At 43.4% G+C, this 14,600-nt stretch overlaps 1 protein-coding gene across 13 annotated transcripts in view; it reads left to right on the top strand.

Moving 5' to 3' along the window:
* The window catches only part of VWA3B (von Willebrand factor A domain containing 3B), a 224,064-nt gene extending 214,273 nt beyond the window's left edge, over positions 1-9,791 (top strand). For 12 of the 13 annotated variants that reach the window (XM_021087236.1, XM_021087240.1, XM_021087230.1 and 9 more), the window contains one exon: positions 7,343-9,791. In XM_021087236.1, coding sequence (XP_020942895.1) covers positions 7,343-7,829 — 487 coding nt within the window. In that variant the 3' untranslated portion in view covers positions 7,830-9,791. The remainder of the gene's footprint in view (positions 1-7,342) is intronic. The other variant, XR_002342532.1, reaches the window with a different exon arrangement.

The following is a 14,600-nucleotide window of genomic DNA, read 5'->3' as shown; positions in this document are numbered from 1 at the left end:
GGGACCAGTCACCCACTGCCTTCCCCATGAGGTGCTGGCCCCAGCTTGCCTGTGTCCTGTTGAGTGTGTGGTGGGGGAGTGGTGGTTTCCAGGAGGTCCAGTGGGTGAACACATTTTCATCTGAGGCAGCAGGTTGCTAAAGCCTGTAAAAGTGGACCAAAGGGAAATCAGTAAGAAAAAGCTGAGGCCTGGAGAGCAGACAAAATCCCAGTCTATGTGGGGCCAACAAGGGGTGTCAAAGTTGGAGTCTGAGCCCTGACCTTGGAGGTAAAGGTGGATTTTGAACCCACACTGGGGAAAGAGATCCAGGAAACACCCTCCAATTTCACTTGGAGTTTGGGGACCATTTGGGGCACCAGCCTTCAATCTCCCAGTGGCCTCATTTTGTGCTTCATTAACACACACCCCAGGCCTTCTCTCCCTGTGCTGCTTGTCCCCACCTCTGGGCTTGTGGAGGCCCCTATGTCTCCCCCTGATGTCAGAGTCCCTCCTTGTCCAAGTCTGATCCATCCACCAGGCCGGTCGCCCACTTCCAGGTCCTTGCTCTCTGAGTTACCTCCAGATTCTTGTCTCCTCTCTCAGCTGTTCTTCACCGATGCCTTCACATCGGCGAAAGCGCAGAGTTGCCTCTCCTATTTACACACATGCACGCACGTGTGCACGCACGATCCTAAATAATGAGACCTCCCCAGGTTCTGCAGTGGATCCAGCACCGTCTTTCCCCTTTGCTGCCACTCTCCTGCCTCCTGCTGACTCCCTAAGCCTTGGGTGTGGGCTCCCCCCTCACCCCCCACAGAACTGTTTCCCCAGGGACCACTCGGGACCTCTCCCTCTCACAGCAGTTCTCTCTGCTCTGGCTGGCCGCACGTGTCGGCCACGCCCTCCTTCTCTAAGCCCCTCCCCTTGAGGCCTGTCATGGCTTCTCTCTCTGAATTTCCTCCCTGCCTGATTCCACTCTCACCCAAGCTTCCACAACAACATTTACACTAAGGACCTCTTACCTCTCTCTCCAACCTGGAGGGCTCAAATCACTGTCTCTGAAAGTGGGACCTGGGATGGAGTCCATTGCATATGGTTGCAGTGTGCCGCTATGGTTGACAGTTATAGAGGGAAAGGCTGGGAAACAGACCTGGGTAGAGTCCCCAGCCCACCCTGCTTAGTTTTGTGTCCCCCAGCAGATTGCTTCTGTCTCTGAACTTGTTCCTCATCATGAGATAAGGGTGGCATGAGGGTTGGAGATGGTCAGTGCCATTCTGGCATAAAACAGGTGCTTGGTCACAGACATGGCTCAGACCCCCAGTTGCTGTGGCTGTGGTATAGGCTGGCAATAGTAGCTCCAATTCCACCCCTAGCCTGGTAACTTCCATATGCTGAGGGTGTGGCCCTAAAAAGCAAAAAAATAAAACAGGTGCTCGGAACACTGCAGAAACCATCTTGTTTCTGCTACCAAATCAAACTTGGGTCTCCTCACCTGCTGTGCAGCAAAGCCAATCTATTGACCCTAGGTTGTGAGTATGAGAAAATACAGCATTTATTACAGAGGCCAAGCAAGGAGAACCGGCAGCTAATGCTCAGAAGACCCAGACTCCCCAGTGGCTTTCAGGAAAGGGATTTTAGAGGCAACATTTGGGGTGAGGGCTACAGAATTTATGATCAGCTTGTGGACTTGCTTTTGATTGGTTGATGGTTCAGGAATCTTAATCATCAGTCTTTGGGTTCCAGCCAGTCTGGGGTTCCATGCTATTGGTCAGCAAGTAGTCACCATCCTCCACCTGGCGGGGGGAGGGGGGAGGGTCTTAGTTTCTGCAGAACAATGCAAAGATATGCATCAGATTGAGATATATATATATATGTATCCTTTGAGGAGAAACTTGGACTCTATTTTTATTGCTGAACTGTTGTTGAAGCCATCACTACTTTTCTGGCTTGACTGCTTTTCCTCTGTTTCTGCTTCCTCACTTCCCTAATTAGTAACTGTTTGAGTCTGCCCTTTGGAACTCAGGAAAGGCCTAGGAAACTAAAGCCTTTTTCTACAAACAAGAAAGGAGGGATATGAGGGGTTTTTGTACTGAGAGGGCCCTCAGGGTCCTGCTTGGTTTCTGTTGTTTCTAACACCAAAAAGCAAGTTGGACCAGAAAGAATTTTCCCCACTTTGGCATCCTCCCTCCTCTCCAGGCAGCCCAAGTTCTTTGCTGACTCCCTCCCCTGGGCTGCTGTTCGTGTGGCCTCTGGCTCCTTCAGGAGCAGTGCGCCTGGTGGGCTTAATGCTCTGACTTCCGGTTTTCTCCAGTGAAGGGAAGTGTCTCTCCCAGATGTTACTCAAGGGCCCACAAGTGGGAACCACGAGCTCCTCTGGGCAGGGGGCCTTTAGCAGGTCTGAGCTGAATCCAGGCACTTGTGCTGTGCAGCTGGCTGGAAACCCCTCCCAGCAGAGCTGGGCTCCAGCCTCCCTTCATTCCTGACAGAGCAAGGCTTGGGAAAAATTACTTTAAGACTTCTCTTTAATATGATTCACTGTAGAGGGGGTTTGGTTCTTTGAAAAAATTGGCAACATTCTAAACTGATTGCAGGAAAGCCAGATTGGACTCATCATTTTCTCTGTGCTCTGGAAAATCACTGGGCATCCAAAGCAAGTTGTTGGGCAATGAGATAGTGAAGTGTTCTTCCCTTGAGGGGTGATTGTGACTGTGTGGACTTGGGGCGTGGCACGGTATGAGCGTCCTGAAGGGGAGACCCCCCTCTCGAGGTCCACATGTGGTTTGTCTGGGTCTGTGGCCGGCTCTCAATGCCTATTAGTCTCTCATTACTTAACTTTCTTTGAATAGTTTAGTAACTTTCCATCAAGCTGTTTGGATGTAGGAGTGAGCCCCAAAGGGAATTCCAATTCCTGTATTGCCGGATGCTCCTCTCTTTACTCCATGTAAAACATGGCCTCGAATTGCTTCCTGACGGTAGGGATATTGGGTCATTGATTGAAACGTCAAGGTTCAACACTGCCTCTGACATTAATAAGATGAATCACTTTCCATAATCTCGCTAGGTCACTACTGACTATTTTTTCCCGTAGAAGGGGCTGTGCCTCCAAAATCATTAAGCCTGTGTGTGTCCTCAGCTCCCTCAGTCCCTGCTGGTTAGATCAGGAGCCCCATTCTCCAAGGTCTGGAAACAGGCAGTTCAGCAATAGCCCAGTCTGTGAGCCTCCTCTCTCTTCTGGAGGAGCAGGTGCCATTGCCTGTTTTCGGAAGGCATACCAGTACTTGGGACAGAAACGCAGATGGTCATGGAGATTTCTTACCCCCGAGGGCTGGGCAGCAATTTGGATGGCAACTGCCTTTTCTTAGTCTCTTCCTTTTCTGCCCCATCCAGCGCCAAAACTCAGGGGCCTCCTGGTCCTCATCAGACATCTATCCGTGCCTAGCCAGAGGCCCTCCTGTTCTTCATGTTCTAAGACGGCCTTGCTGACAGAGATGCACTTAGGGCAGAGCGGAAATGAGGCTGTAGGGAACCAGCAGGAACACAAGCAAGCTGTCCATGCCTGATCAGATGGATGCAAGGAGCGGGAGCTCCACCCTGTCTTCCCCAGGGTGGAACCAGCTACTCTGAGGAGCCAGCAAAGGCACAGTGCCCAACCCTTTCCCCCACCTGCCCTCGGCAGTGTTGGCCTATTTGTCATGTCATTTAACCAACTCTGCAGCCTAAAACAGGATACTTAATTTAACTCCATTTTGGCATGAGATCGGGCAAAAGAAAGCCATGTAGCAAGGCCTCTCCAGGTGTGCTAGTGGACAGTGTCCACTGGCTGAAGGCAGGAGCGTGGCGGCCCTTCCCCTTCCCACAGAGCAGAGGGAAGGTGGATAAGAGAGGTGTGTGGATAAGAGCTTTCACTTCAAATTCACATCTACCCTGCTCCCCCATCCCAGGAGGGGGCCTTTCCTCCTGAAACATCTTGAACTTGGCCAGTATCAGTCATTCTGGAGAGTATAATGGAGCACCCCAGCAGTGTCTCCTTGGTTAAGGCTTTTCCTTGATCAGCATCCCAGCCCACTTTTATTCTAATTATGACAGCATCCCAGCCCACTTTTATTCTAATTATATTGTTTTATTATTTTTCCAAAAATACCCATAGTTAATATAGTTTAGATATTAAAAGCTAAAAAACCATAAAAGGATATAAAAACCAGCCATAGTCCCACAAGTCAAAAATAATCACCATTTATTTTTAGATGTTTATTATTCTCAAGTGTTTTCTCTGCTATAAAAATCTTTGTTTATTTCTTTCTTTATTTGTTTTGGCACTTTAGGGCTGCATCTGAGGCATGTGGAGGTTCCCAGGCTACAGGTCCAATCACAGCTACAGCTGCTGGCCGTACATCACAGCCACAGCAACGTGGGATCCAAGCTGTGTCTGCCACCTACACCACAGCTCACGGCAACGCCAGATCCCTAACCCACTGAGCAAGGCCAGGGATCGAACCCGAAACCTCATGGTTACTAGTACGATTCGTTTCTGATCCACCACGATGGGGAACTCCAATCTTTGTTTCTCCTATATTTGTGACAGTTGAAAGAGATTGAAAAAAGATTCTTAAATGTGGAGAAAGTGACACTTTTACTGGAATCTCTTTCTCTGAGGCAGCTAGTAAGAGGTTGATGAAACGGTTTCCAGTCATCCCATGTAGTCACAATCTGAATCATAGAGGTGATCCTGTGATAGGCATTCTGTTTTCTAACATTTTTTCCACTTAATATGTTATTTGCATCTTTGTATGACAAGGGCACCTCTTGTTTCATTATCATCTGCCTTGAATTTTTTTTTTTTTTTTGTCTTTCTAGGGCCACACCCGCGACATATGGAGGTTCCCAGGCTAGGGGTCCAATCGGAGCTGTAGCTGCCAGCCTACACCAGAGCCACAGCCCCGCATCCAAGCCGCATCTTTGACCTACACCACCGCCCATGCCAACGCCAGATCCCTAACCCACTGATCAAGGCCAAGGATCGAACCCGCAACCTCATGGTTCCTAGTGGGATTTGTTAACCACTGAGCCATGACGGGAACTCCTGCTTCGAATTTAATTATTCAAGTGACCAACCCCGTGCAGAAGGCTGGACACAAGTAAATGTTTCTGGGCCTTTTGTGCTCTTCTTCCTGAGTTCCTTCCAATATCATCTCCTCCTCCACCTTACTATTGGGGGCCTTTCATGTACCCGGAAACCTCTCTTATTCTCACTTCTCCTTCCTGGTGACAGCAAGGTTACAGGTTATAGACCGGACCTCAACTAATCAACCCTAAAACATGGGAAATAGAGAAAACCTCTGAAAAGGGAATAGTATGTGTCAACTTAGATAGCTCTGGAGGGCGGTAGCTGTTTGTAGTTGTTTGCAGGATAGTTGCTGGTAGTGTGGTGGAGAAGATTTATTTCAAAGAACAAGGCTGGTGATGACAGCCTTGTAATGTGATTTCAAGATGAGTCTCTGAGAACCTGGCCTCACAGAACTTAACCCAGCTGCACAGGCACTGGCCTTATATTTAAACATAGTTTTGTTGGTGGCTTCCTGGGAAGCCTTTTTCCAATGCTACTGCTATTGCTCAGGCCATTTCTCTTATTGTAACAAAATACACCTAACATAAAATTTATCGTCTTAACCATTTTTAAGCAGACAGTTTAGTGGCATTAAGTACAGTCACACTGTTCTGCAACCATTACCTCTATCCATCTCCAGAGCCTTTTTCAACTTCCCAAATTGAAATTCTACACCTGTGAACACTAAGCTCCATTCTCTCCTCCCCTCAGCCCTTGATAAGTACCATTTTATGTTCAATCTCTAGGATTTTGACCACTTGAGTTACCTCGCATATGTGGAATCAACAGTGTTTGTCATTTTGTGACTGGCTTATTTCTTAGCTTGCCATTCATCCATGTTATAGCAACTGCCAGAAGTTCCTTCCTTTTTAAGGCTAAACAATATTCTGTTGCATGGATATACCATATTTTGTTTATCCATCTATCTGTCAGTGAACATTTGGGCTTCTTTCACCTTTTGGCTATCGTAATAGGCTGCTGTGAACATACAGATATCTGTATGGGTCCCTGCTTTCATCCTTGTGAGTACACCAGAAGCAGAATTGCTGGATCATACAATTTTATTTTTATTATTTTGAGGACCTGCCATGCTGTTTTCCACAGCAGCTGTACCATTTTACATTCTCACCATCAGTGCACAAGGGTTCCAGTTTCTCCACATCCTTGCCAACATTTGCTACTTTTTGGTTTCGGTTTTTTTTCTTTTTTGGCAATAGCTCTCCTAATGGGGTTGAAGTGGTCTGGCCAGTTTTTTTATCTCTCTTGGAAATAACCTCCTGTCCTTGAGCCAGTCTTTGAAAAGTATCACATGTAGTATCACAGAAGTATCACATCTTGACACTTTGAGAGGGATTTGATTAATGGAATTTTCTATTTAAAACTAACTAAAAATCTTTTCCTACTCTACTAATTTTTTCCTGTGGTCAAAGTTATTCAGAGTGAAAGCTGGCTGATCAAGGTGGTAGATACTGATGATGGGAACAAAATATGGGTTAATACCAGGCAGCTGGTATCCTTTATTTACGTGAAGACCCGAAAAAGGTAAGTTCACATGATGCATGGCTGGGATGAGGTCATCACGTTCCCAAGATGCCTTTTCTGAAGGCCAACACTTTCAGAGAAATAAACTGCCCAATATATTTTCTTTTATTTTTATAGCCTTTGATCAACATCTCCCCATTTCTCCCACTCCCACAGCCCCTGACAACAACCATGCTGTTCTCTGTTCTTATGAGTTTGGCTTTTTTTAGATTCACGTGTGAGTGAGATGATAAGTATTTGTCTTTCTGTGTCTGACATATTTCAATTAGCATAATGCCCTGGAGGTCCATCCATGTTGTCACAAATGGCAAATTTCCTTCTTTCTGATGGCTAAAGTATGTTCCATGTTTATGATATTTTCTTTATCCGTTCATCCACCGATAGACACTGAAGTTAGGACCATGTGAAGGCTGTAGTAAACAATGCTGCAGTAAACATGGGAGTGAACATTCTTAACAGGATCCTGATTTCATTTCCTTTGCACAGACACCCAGAAGTGGAATTGCTGGACCATAATGTAGTTCTATTTTTAATCTTCTGAGGAAGCTCTGTACTGTTTTCCATAGTGGCCGCACCAGTTTGCATCCCCACCAGCAGTACATGGAGGTTCCTTTTTCTCCACATCCTCACCCACACTTGTTATCTTAGCTTTGAAATCTCTGTAGACACAGTGGCCATCAAGATCAGGGTAAATTTGACCTCTTTCTCTCTCAATAGGGAAGACATGGACACAAAGAACTCTACTCTCCTAATACGACCGATCAAGGAAGTTGACACTGGGGATTTGCAAGAGCTAAAAAAAGAGAACCCTAGAAGGAAGAAAAAGAAGGCTGCCAGGAGGCTCCCTCTCCAGGAGATGGAATCCCCCGACTCAGATGACTCTTCCCATGGCAACATGTCCCGAGAGTCCTACCCCGAGAGACACCCCAAGCCCAAAGTGGGAGGGGAACAACATCATTTCTTCCTGGAACACGCAGAAACCTCTCTCAAGGACAGTGTACATGAAATCACTCCCCCATTTCCAGGCCAGTTTAAGCCCCAGTACAGCAAAACCTCTCCCCGCTTAAGTAATGCTGACACCCACTTCCCCAGAGAAGGTCCTCCGCCCGGGTCTAGGAGTCAACCAGCCATGCCAACGCTGCCACACCTCCACCTGAGCAGCCCCGCGCCCCCCATAAAGCCACCTGCAGCAGCCAAGGGCTGAGGAGCATCGCTGAGAAACCAGAAAGCAGTCCAGTGGCAACTGTGTTCAGAGAGCCAGTATTCATCCAGGGCTGCCCTCAGCCACCCTACCCTGTGGAACTAGCCCCTCTGCAGAGGTAAGGTCACGTGCCCTTCCCTGGTTGTCATGCAGGTAGAGTTCCCTGCCATCCTCCAGCTGGATCCATTAGAGCCTATTGGTTCGGGCTTTTCCCGACCATCCTTTATCCCATTCTTTTCCCTGTTCTCACAAAGCTCTGCTCAGTCTTCTGGTAGACCCCCCCCCCCCACATCCAGAATTGTTATCTGACATAGGATTACTGCCATAGGATTTTCAATTTTTTTTTTTTTTTTTTGTCTTTTTTGCTATTTCTTTGGGCCGCTCCTGCGGCATATGGAGGTTCCCAGGCTAGGGGTCGAATTGGAGCTGCAGTCCCCGGCCTTCGCCAGAGCCACAGCAACGCTGGATCCGAGCCGAGTCTGCAACCTACACCACAGCTCACGGCAACGCTGGATCGTTAACCCACTGAGCAAGGGCAGGGATTGAACCCGCGACCTCATGGTTCCTAGTCGGATTCGTTAACCACTGCACCACAATGGGAACTCCTCAATTTTTTTTTTTTTTGAATTTGTAGTTCTGGTCTTGAAATTATGTAGTTCTATTGCAAGCCTGCAGTCTTGTTGTTAATTTGATTCTCTCATCTGAATTAGGGATTTTATCATTTAATGTTAGGACCAAAATGAAGACCTAGTATCTTGTCCAAGAGCTGTAAGACTGAACATTACGTAGTTTACTGTTTTCTGAAAAATTTTTATTGAGCCCTCCCTAATTATTTTTGTCTGTAGTCTGTTGTAGGTACCTCTAATTGAGCACGGAACCAGAATAAAAACTCTTACATTAGAAACATTTCAAAACTATGGGGCTGTTGTTACTGTTTTCTTTGCATACATTTTAGCAGTGTATATACCTCCATTCAATAATTCCTTAGTAAAATTATCTTCATTAATTTCAAAAAATGAAATAGTCTCCCAAATTCTCTTCTTCTAGTCAATAATAGCTCTAGGGCTAGATAATAATAGGGTACAGGGAGTTCCCATTGTGGCTCAGTGGTAACAAACCCAGCTAGTATACATGAGGATGTGGATTCCATCCCTGGCCTCACTCAGTGGGTTAAGAACTTGGCATTGCCATGAACTGTGTATAAGTCACAGACAGGACTTGGATACTGGCATTGCTATGGCTGAGGCATAGGCTGGCAGCTACAGCTCCACTTTGACCCCTAGCCTGGGAACCTCCATATGCTGCAGGTGCAGCCATAGAAAGCAAGCAAATAAATAAAAAGTAAAGAAATAATAATAGGGTAGGTATTATTAATAAGAAAAATCTTGGATGCTCTTTGCAAGAGAAAAGACAGGGCAGTATTGTGATACTCAAAAATTCACAATTTAATTAAAAGTGATGCTTAAATTCCCAAAAGCCAGGGAGTCACCAGGTTATGGCAAAGAACTCAAAGGAGGAATCCACTTCCAAAAATATGAAAGAAAAAGGGACATCAGCTCAGCATCAGGCTAAAAGTAGTAATGCAGGAAAGAAGGAATTGAGGAGTAAGGAAATGATCTAGAATAAGCCTGGGAACAGTAGGGGAAGTGTGCTGTCACCAAGAACCCAGGTAGGAAGGTTCTGGAGCAGTCATCTGGGTTTGGCCTGCACAGTGGAGAATTTTGGGGGGTGGGATGGAAAGAAACCATTCCTTCAGCCATGGTGATGCTTGCATGCAAACCTGCATGTGCTCATTCAGTTATTCAACAAATAGTTGAGTACTGATAGTGTGCCAGGCTACAGAGAGACCATTAGACTGTCTACCTCTCTTCATCTGCACAGGGTGAACTACAGGACAAATATACATAAAAATGTATTGAGGAGTTCCCTTCATGGCTCAACAGAACGAATCTGACTAATATCCATGAGGACACAGGTTTGACCCCTAGCTTACTCAGTGGGTTAAGGATCCGGCATTGCCGTGAGCTGTGGTGTAACTTGCAGATGTGGCTCGGATCTGGAGTTGCTGTGGCTGTGGTGTAGGCTGGCAGCTGTAGCTCTGATTCGACCCTTAGCCTGGGAACCTCCATATGCTGCCCTAAAAAGACAAAAATAAGAAATTTTGAAAATTACATAATAGTATATTGATAATACATTATAATTCATGATATGCTCAATGACATTAAGTGACAGATAAATGTGTCATCCTTTAATGATAATGCCCCATTCTGTGTGCCAGGAAAATTGCAATGATGACAGTGTATTTCCACTTCTAGCCAGTATGGAATAACGGGAACTGAATTCCCACCCTCACCCCTGCCCCCTGCCTGAAACAACTAAATCACCGATAAAATGTATGTAACAACAGTTCCCAAAGCATTGGACAGAAGTATTGATCTCTGAGAAACAAATGAGATGAGCCCTGTGAGTGCCCAACTTCCTGTCTAGAGACAGTTTCCAGGCTGCAGCAAAGGGAGAGGATGTATTATTATTGGCCATCCTTGCTCGTGCATCTATATGCATTGCCTCAGGTAATTGTTTTTGTTTGTTTGCTTGCTTGTTTTTTAGGGCCCCACCCTCAGCATATGGAAGTTCCCAGGCTAGGGGCCCAATCTAAGCTACAGCTGCCAGCCTACACCACAGCCACAGCAACATAGGATCCAAGCCGTGTCTGCCACCTACACCACAGCTCATGGCGACACTGGATCCTTAACCCACTTAGCGAGGCCAGGGATCAAACCTGCACCCTCACAGTTCCTAGTCAGGTTCGTTAACTACTGAGCCACGAAGGGAACTCCACCTCAGGTAATTTGTGTATTTGATTTTCACTGAATAAATCTGCACTTTTAGCATATGACAGAAGAAATAATAAAAGGGATTCAATCTGTAAAAAATAATAATAGCTATGTACCCAGATTTTATAGTCACCCTATATACCTGACCTTGATCCTAAGCCAGGGGCAGGGATATCAGGATGGAATGACTGACAGACACACAGAATTATTCAGAATGAGTACGGGGTGATAAGCTCTTACCTGAGGAAAGGGAACAGATGGTTCACTCCAGATAACCACTCGAGTGATTGGAAAAAAGATTTAAGCATCAAATGACAGAATCACCAACATGAACTGTAATGTTTCTTTTAACTCCAGGAGTCTGTGGATCAATAACCTAGTCCATTACTAACTCAGAGCTGTTCTACATAGATGAAAAACTATATAAAAGGGAGGAGGAGTTGTAGCAACACAACTAGCTAAGAAAAATTAATTAGGGGAATCAAGTTGAAAAAGAAGTAAAATTATCTTTGCACATGGTAAAAGAATATACCTGAGAGAATGAATGATAATCCTAATTAAAACAAAAAAAAATAATTCAGTGAGGTAGCAGGATAGAAATTTAATATACAGAAATCACTAGTCTTCATATGCACAATAATGATCAATTAGAAGATACATGGCTAGAGAAAACCTCATTTACAATAGCAACAAAGAAAATTAAATATAGTCAGCTATCCTAAATCTCATCTTTAAAATGGCAGTTATAGTCTATAAAATCATCTCTAAAACTGGATTTACCAGAGTTCCCATCATGGCTCAGCAGTAACAAACCTGACTAGGATCCACGAGGATGTGGGTTTGATCCCTGGCCTGCTTAGTGGGTTAAGAATACGGCATTGCTGTGAGCTGTGGTGTAGGTTGCAGATGCAGCTCAGATCCCATGTTGCTGTGGCTGTGGTGTAGGCTGGCAGCTGTAGCTCCAATTCGACCCCTAGTCTGGGAACTTACATGTGCTGTGGGTGCAGCCCTAAAAAATATACATACATACATACATACATACACACATAGAACTGAATTTACCAAATACTGAATTATGGCCCCTAAGGGTTAGGTTCCTGATAGCCTCTGGTCACATCGTTTTTACCAACTGATCAATATCTGACCTTCTTTTTTGTATGTTTCTATTTAAAGACATCTTGTTTAATATGTATTGTTAATGTATTAACATAGAATGCATGGCCAATAGCACTATAACTCATGCCTGAAGGAAGCTTATCTAACACATATTTTCTTTGTAAGGCATATTACAGCCTTCTTGCATTTAGGAACACCAGACAGCACTTCAACACTACACTTTCACTTTTAAACAGTGAAATTACACAAAAATGTGAAAAACGAGACACTCTATGCCATGAAAAGTATACTTTTTTACAGTAAGAGAGCTAAAATGAGAAGCAGAGAGGTGAATCATTTTCACCACTCTGAGCATACACACACTTTGAGTATTGATTTTGGAGTTAAAAATAAATTTTGGCAACTGGGAGAATTCAAAAATATATAATCCATGACTAAGGAGAATCAAGTGTAGCTAGAATAAAATTAACAAGAAATGTGCAAAAAAAAAAAAAAAAAAAAAAAAAAAAAAAAAAAAAAAAAAAAAAAAAAAAAAAAAAAAAAAAAAAAAAAAAAAAAAATGTGCAAAAAAAAAAGATAAAAACTTTAAAACACTCCTGAAAGACACAAAAGTACACTTAAAGGTCCCTTGTTTTCAAGTGGGATGGCTTAGCATGAGTATATTAATTTTCCCTTAGTTCATGTATTAATTTAACACAACCCCAATAAAAATAACAGCAAATATTTTGTCAGGCTTAATAAGTTGATAGTAAAGTTCATTTGGAAAAGTAAAATGTGAGAGTAACTAGAAAATAATGAAAAAGAAAAGTCTTCAGGAGGGACTTGCAATAACACATAAAACATTATAACAACTTCATGCTTAAAACTGTGTGTGCTAGCACAAGAAAAGACAAATAGACCACTGGAATAGAATAGAGTCCAGAAACAGGCCCAAATATAAATGAAAATTGAGTATGTTATAACAATGGCATAAAGGCTGATATCCATAAAATACAGAAAACTCTTAAAAATTTAGGGGGCAAAAAAAAAAAAAAAAAAGGAGTTCCCGTTGTGGCTCAGTGGTTAACGAATCCAACTAGGAACCATGAGGTTGCAGGTTCAATCCCTGGCCTTGCTCAGTGGGTTAAGGATCCAGTGTTGCTGTGAGTTGTGGTGTAGGTCACAGACGAGGCTCGGATCCCACATTGTTGTGGCTCTGGCGTAGGCTGGCAGCTGTAGCTCCTATTAGACCCCTAGCCTGGGAACCTCCATATGCCATGGGAGCGGCCCAAGAAATGGCAAAAAGACAAAAATAAAAATATAAAAAAATAACAATTTAGGGGGATAAATGACCAAAAACATGGTGGAAAAATAGGCAAAAGACATCAACTATTTATAAATATAGAAGAATAAACCTAAAATTTTGAAAAGCTGTTTAACTTCATTCATGTTAGGGAAATGCAAATTAAAAACCACATTTAGAGAACTGCCAATAATGTGGCAATGTGAAATAGTAATACAAATCCCTTCAAAATAACAATTTTAAGACCTGGATAAAATATATATTTTTTAAGTCAACAAGTATTTGAAGGCACAATATGTTCAAAAGCGTACATAATGTGGAGAGTTTATCCTCCAAAAACTACAACTGGAAGAGGTTAAGAAGTGTGAGGTTGTTACACTCTGGCCTAAGGTCACTCTCCAATTTTCATGGCCAAGGCCACATAAAACTACAGCCTGAATGGCTCAAGGTGCCAGAGATAAGAGTTTAAGCCTGGAAAAGAAAGAATGTTGATAGCAAGAAGCCACAGTATGAGTGAGTCATAAAATCTAAGTATAAGCTGTTTCTGTTTATTCCTAGCTGACCACTAAACTATGTATATATAGGGAAGAACCCAGGGAGCCCTGTTTGGGGGCAAAATAGGCAGAAAACAGAGGAATTCTACAAGATAGAGCTGGGTGGAGAAAAGTCTGCATTCACTGCTTGTTAACTGAAATGTATTTCCAAATCATGTACAGCTTGGGCAACATTTATCTAGTCCTATGGAATTATAGTATCAGGGGACAGAGTCTGAGGCTAGAAGTGCAATTGAAAATTTAAGCAAGGAAATCACTGAAGGGGTGAGCTCCAAAACCTGCCATGAAATTATGTAGCCATAGGAGAAATGCCCAAAGTACCAGGATTAAAAAGCAGCAATGAGAAGCCACAAGAACAGGATAAAAATGTGACCTGCTTTATACCCAGGAGATAAAATTTGCAGTTTGAGTACAGGCAAGTTAATTTCCAGTTAGAATAGAAAAAAAAAAAATCAAGAAATAGCAAACCAAATTTAAATGAACAAAAAACCTTGAAGAATAGACTATAACATTAAGATACATTGCCTGTTGTGTCTGATTTTGAATCAAAAAACTGAGTAGATGTGGAAAGAAACAAAAGTGTGTTCCATTCTAGCGGATAAAAGAGAGTCAATACAAACTTTGTTTGAGTCCAGTTGTATTTAACAGACTTCAAAACGACTATCCTAAGTATGTACAGAAAGTTAAAGGAAAATATAATATCAATGAAGAAATGGATAGGGAATCTCAATAGATAAATTAAGGTATTAAAAATGCAAAAGGAAAATTCTAGACTGATAAGTACAACAAAGCATAAATGGACTGAATAGCAGGAGGAGAGAGCAGAGGAATCATTGAACTCAAAGACAGATTAATAAAAATTATGCAATTCAAAGAACTGAAAGAAAACAGGATTGGAGAAAAATAAGCAGAACCTTAGAGAACCTTGTGGGGTGATTTCAAACATTTCAAAATATGTGAAACTGGAGACCAAGAAAAGGAGACAGGA

Source organism: Sus scrofa, chromosome 3 (assembly GCF_000003025.6).
Source record: "Sus scrofa isolate TJ Tabasco breed Duroc chromosome 3, Sscrofa11.1, whole genome shotgun sequence".
NCBI lineage: Eukaryota > Metazoa > Chordata > Mammalia > Artiodactyla > Suidae > Sus > Sus scrofa.
Note: the sequence above shows the minus strand (reverse complement) of the source record. Positions and strands in the feature narration are given on the sequence as shown.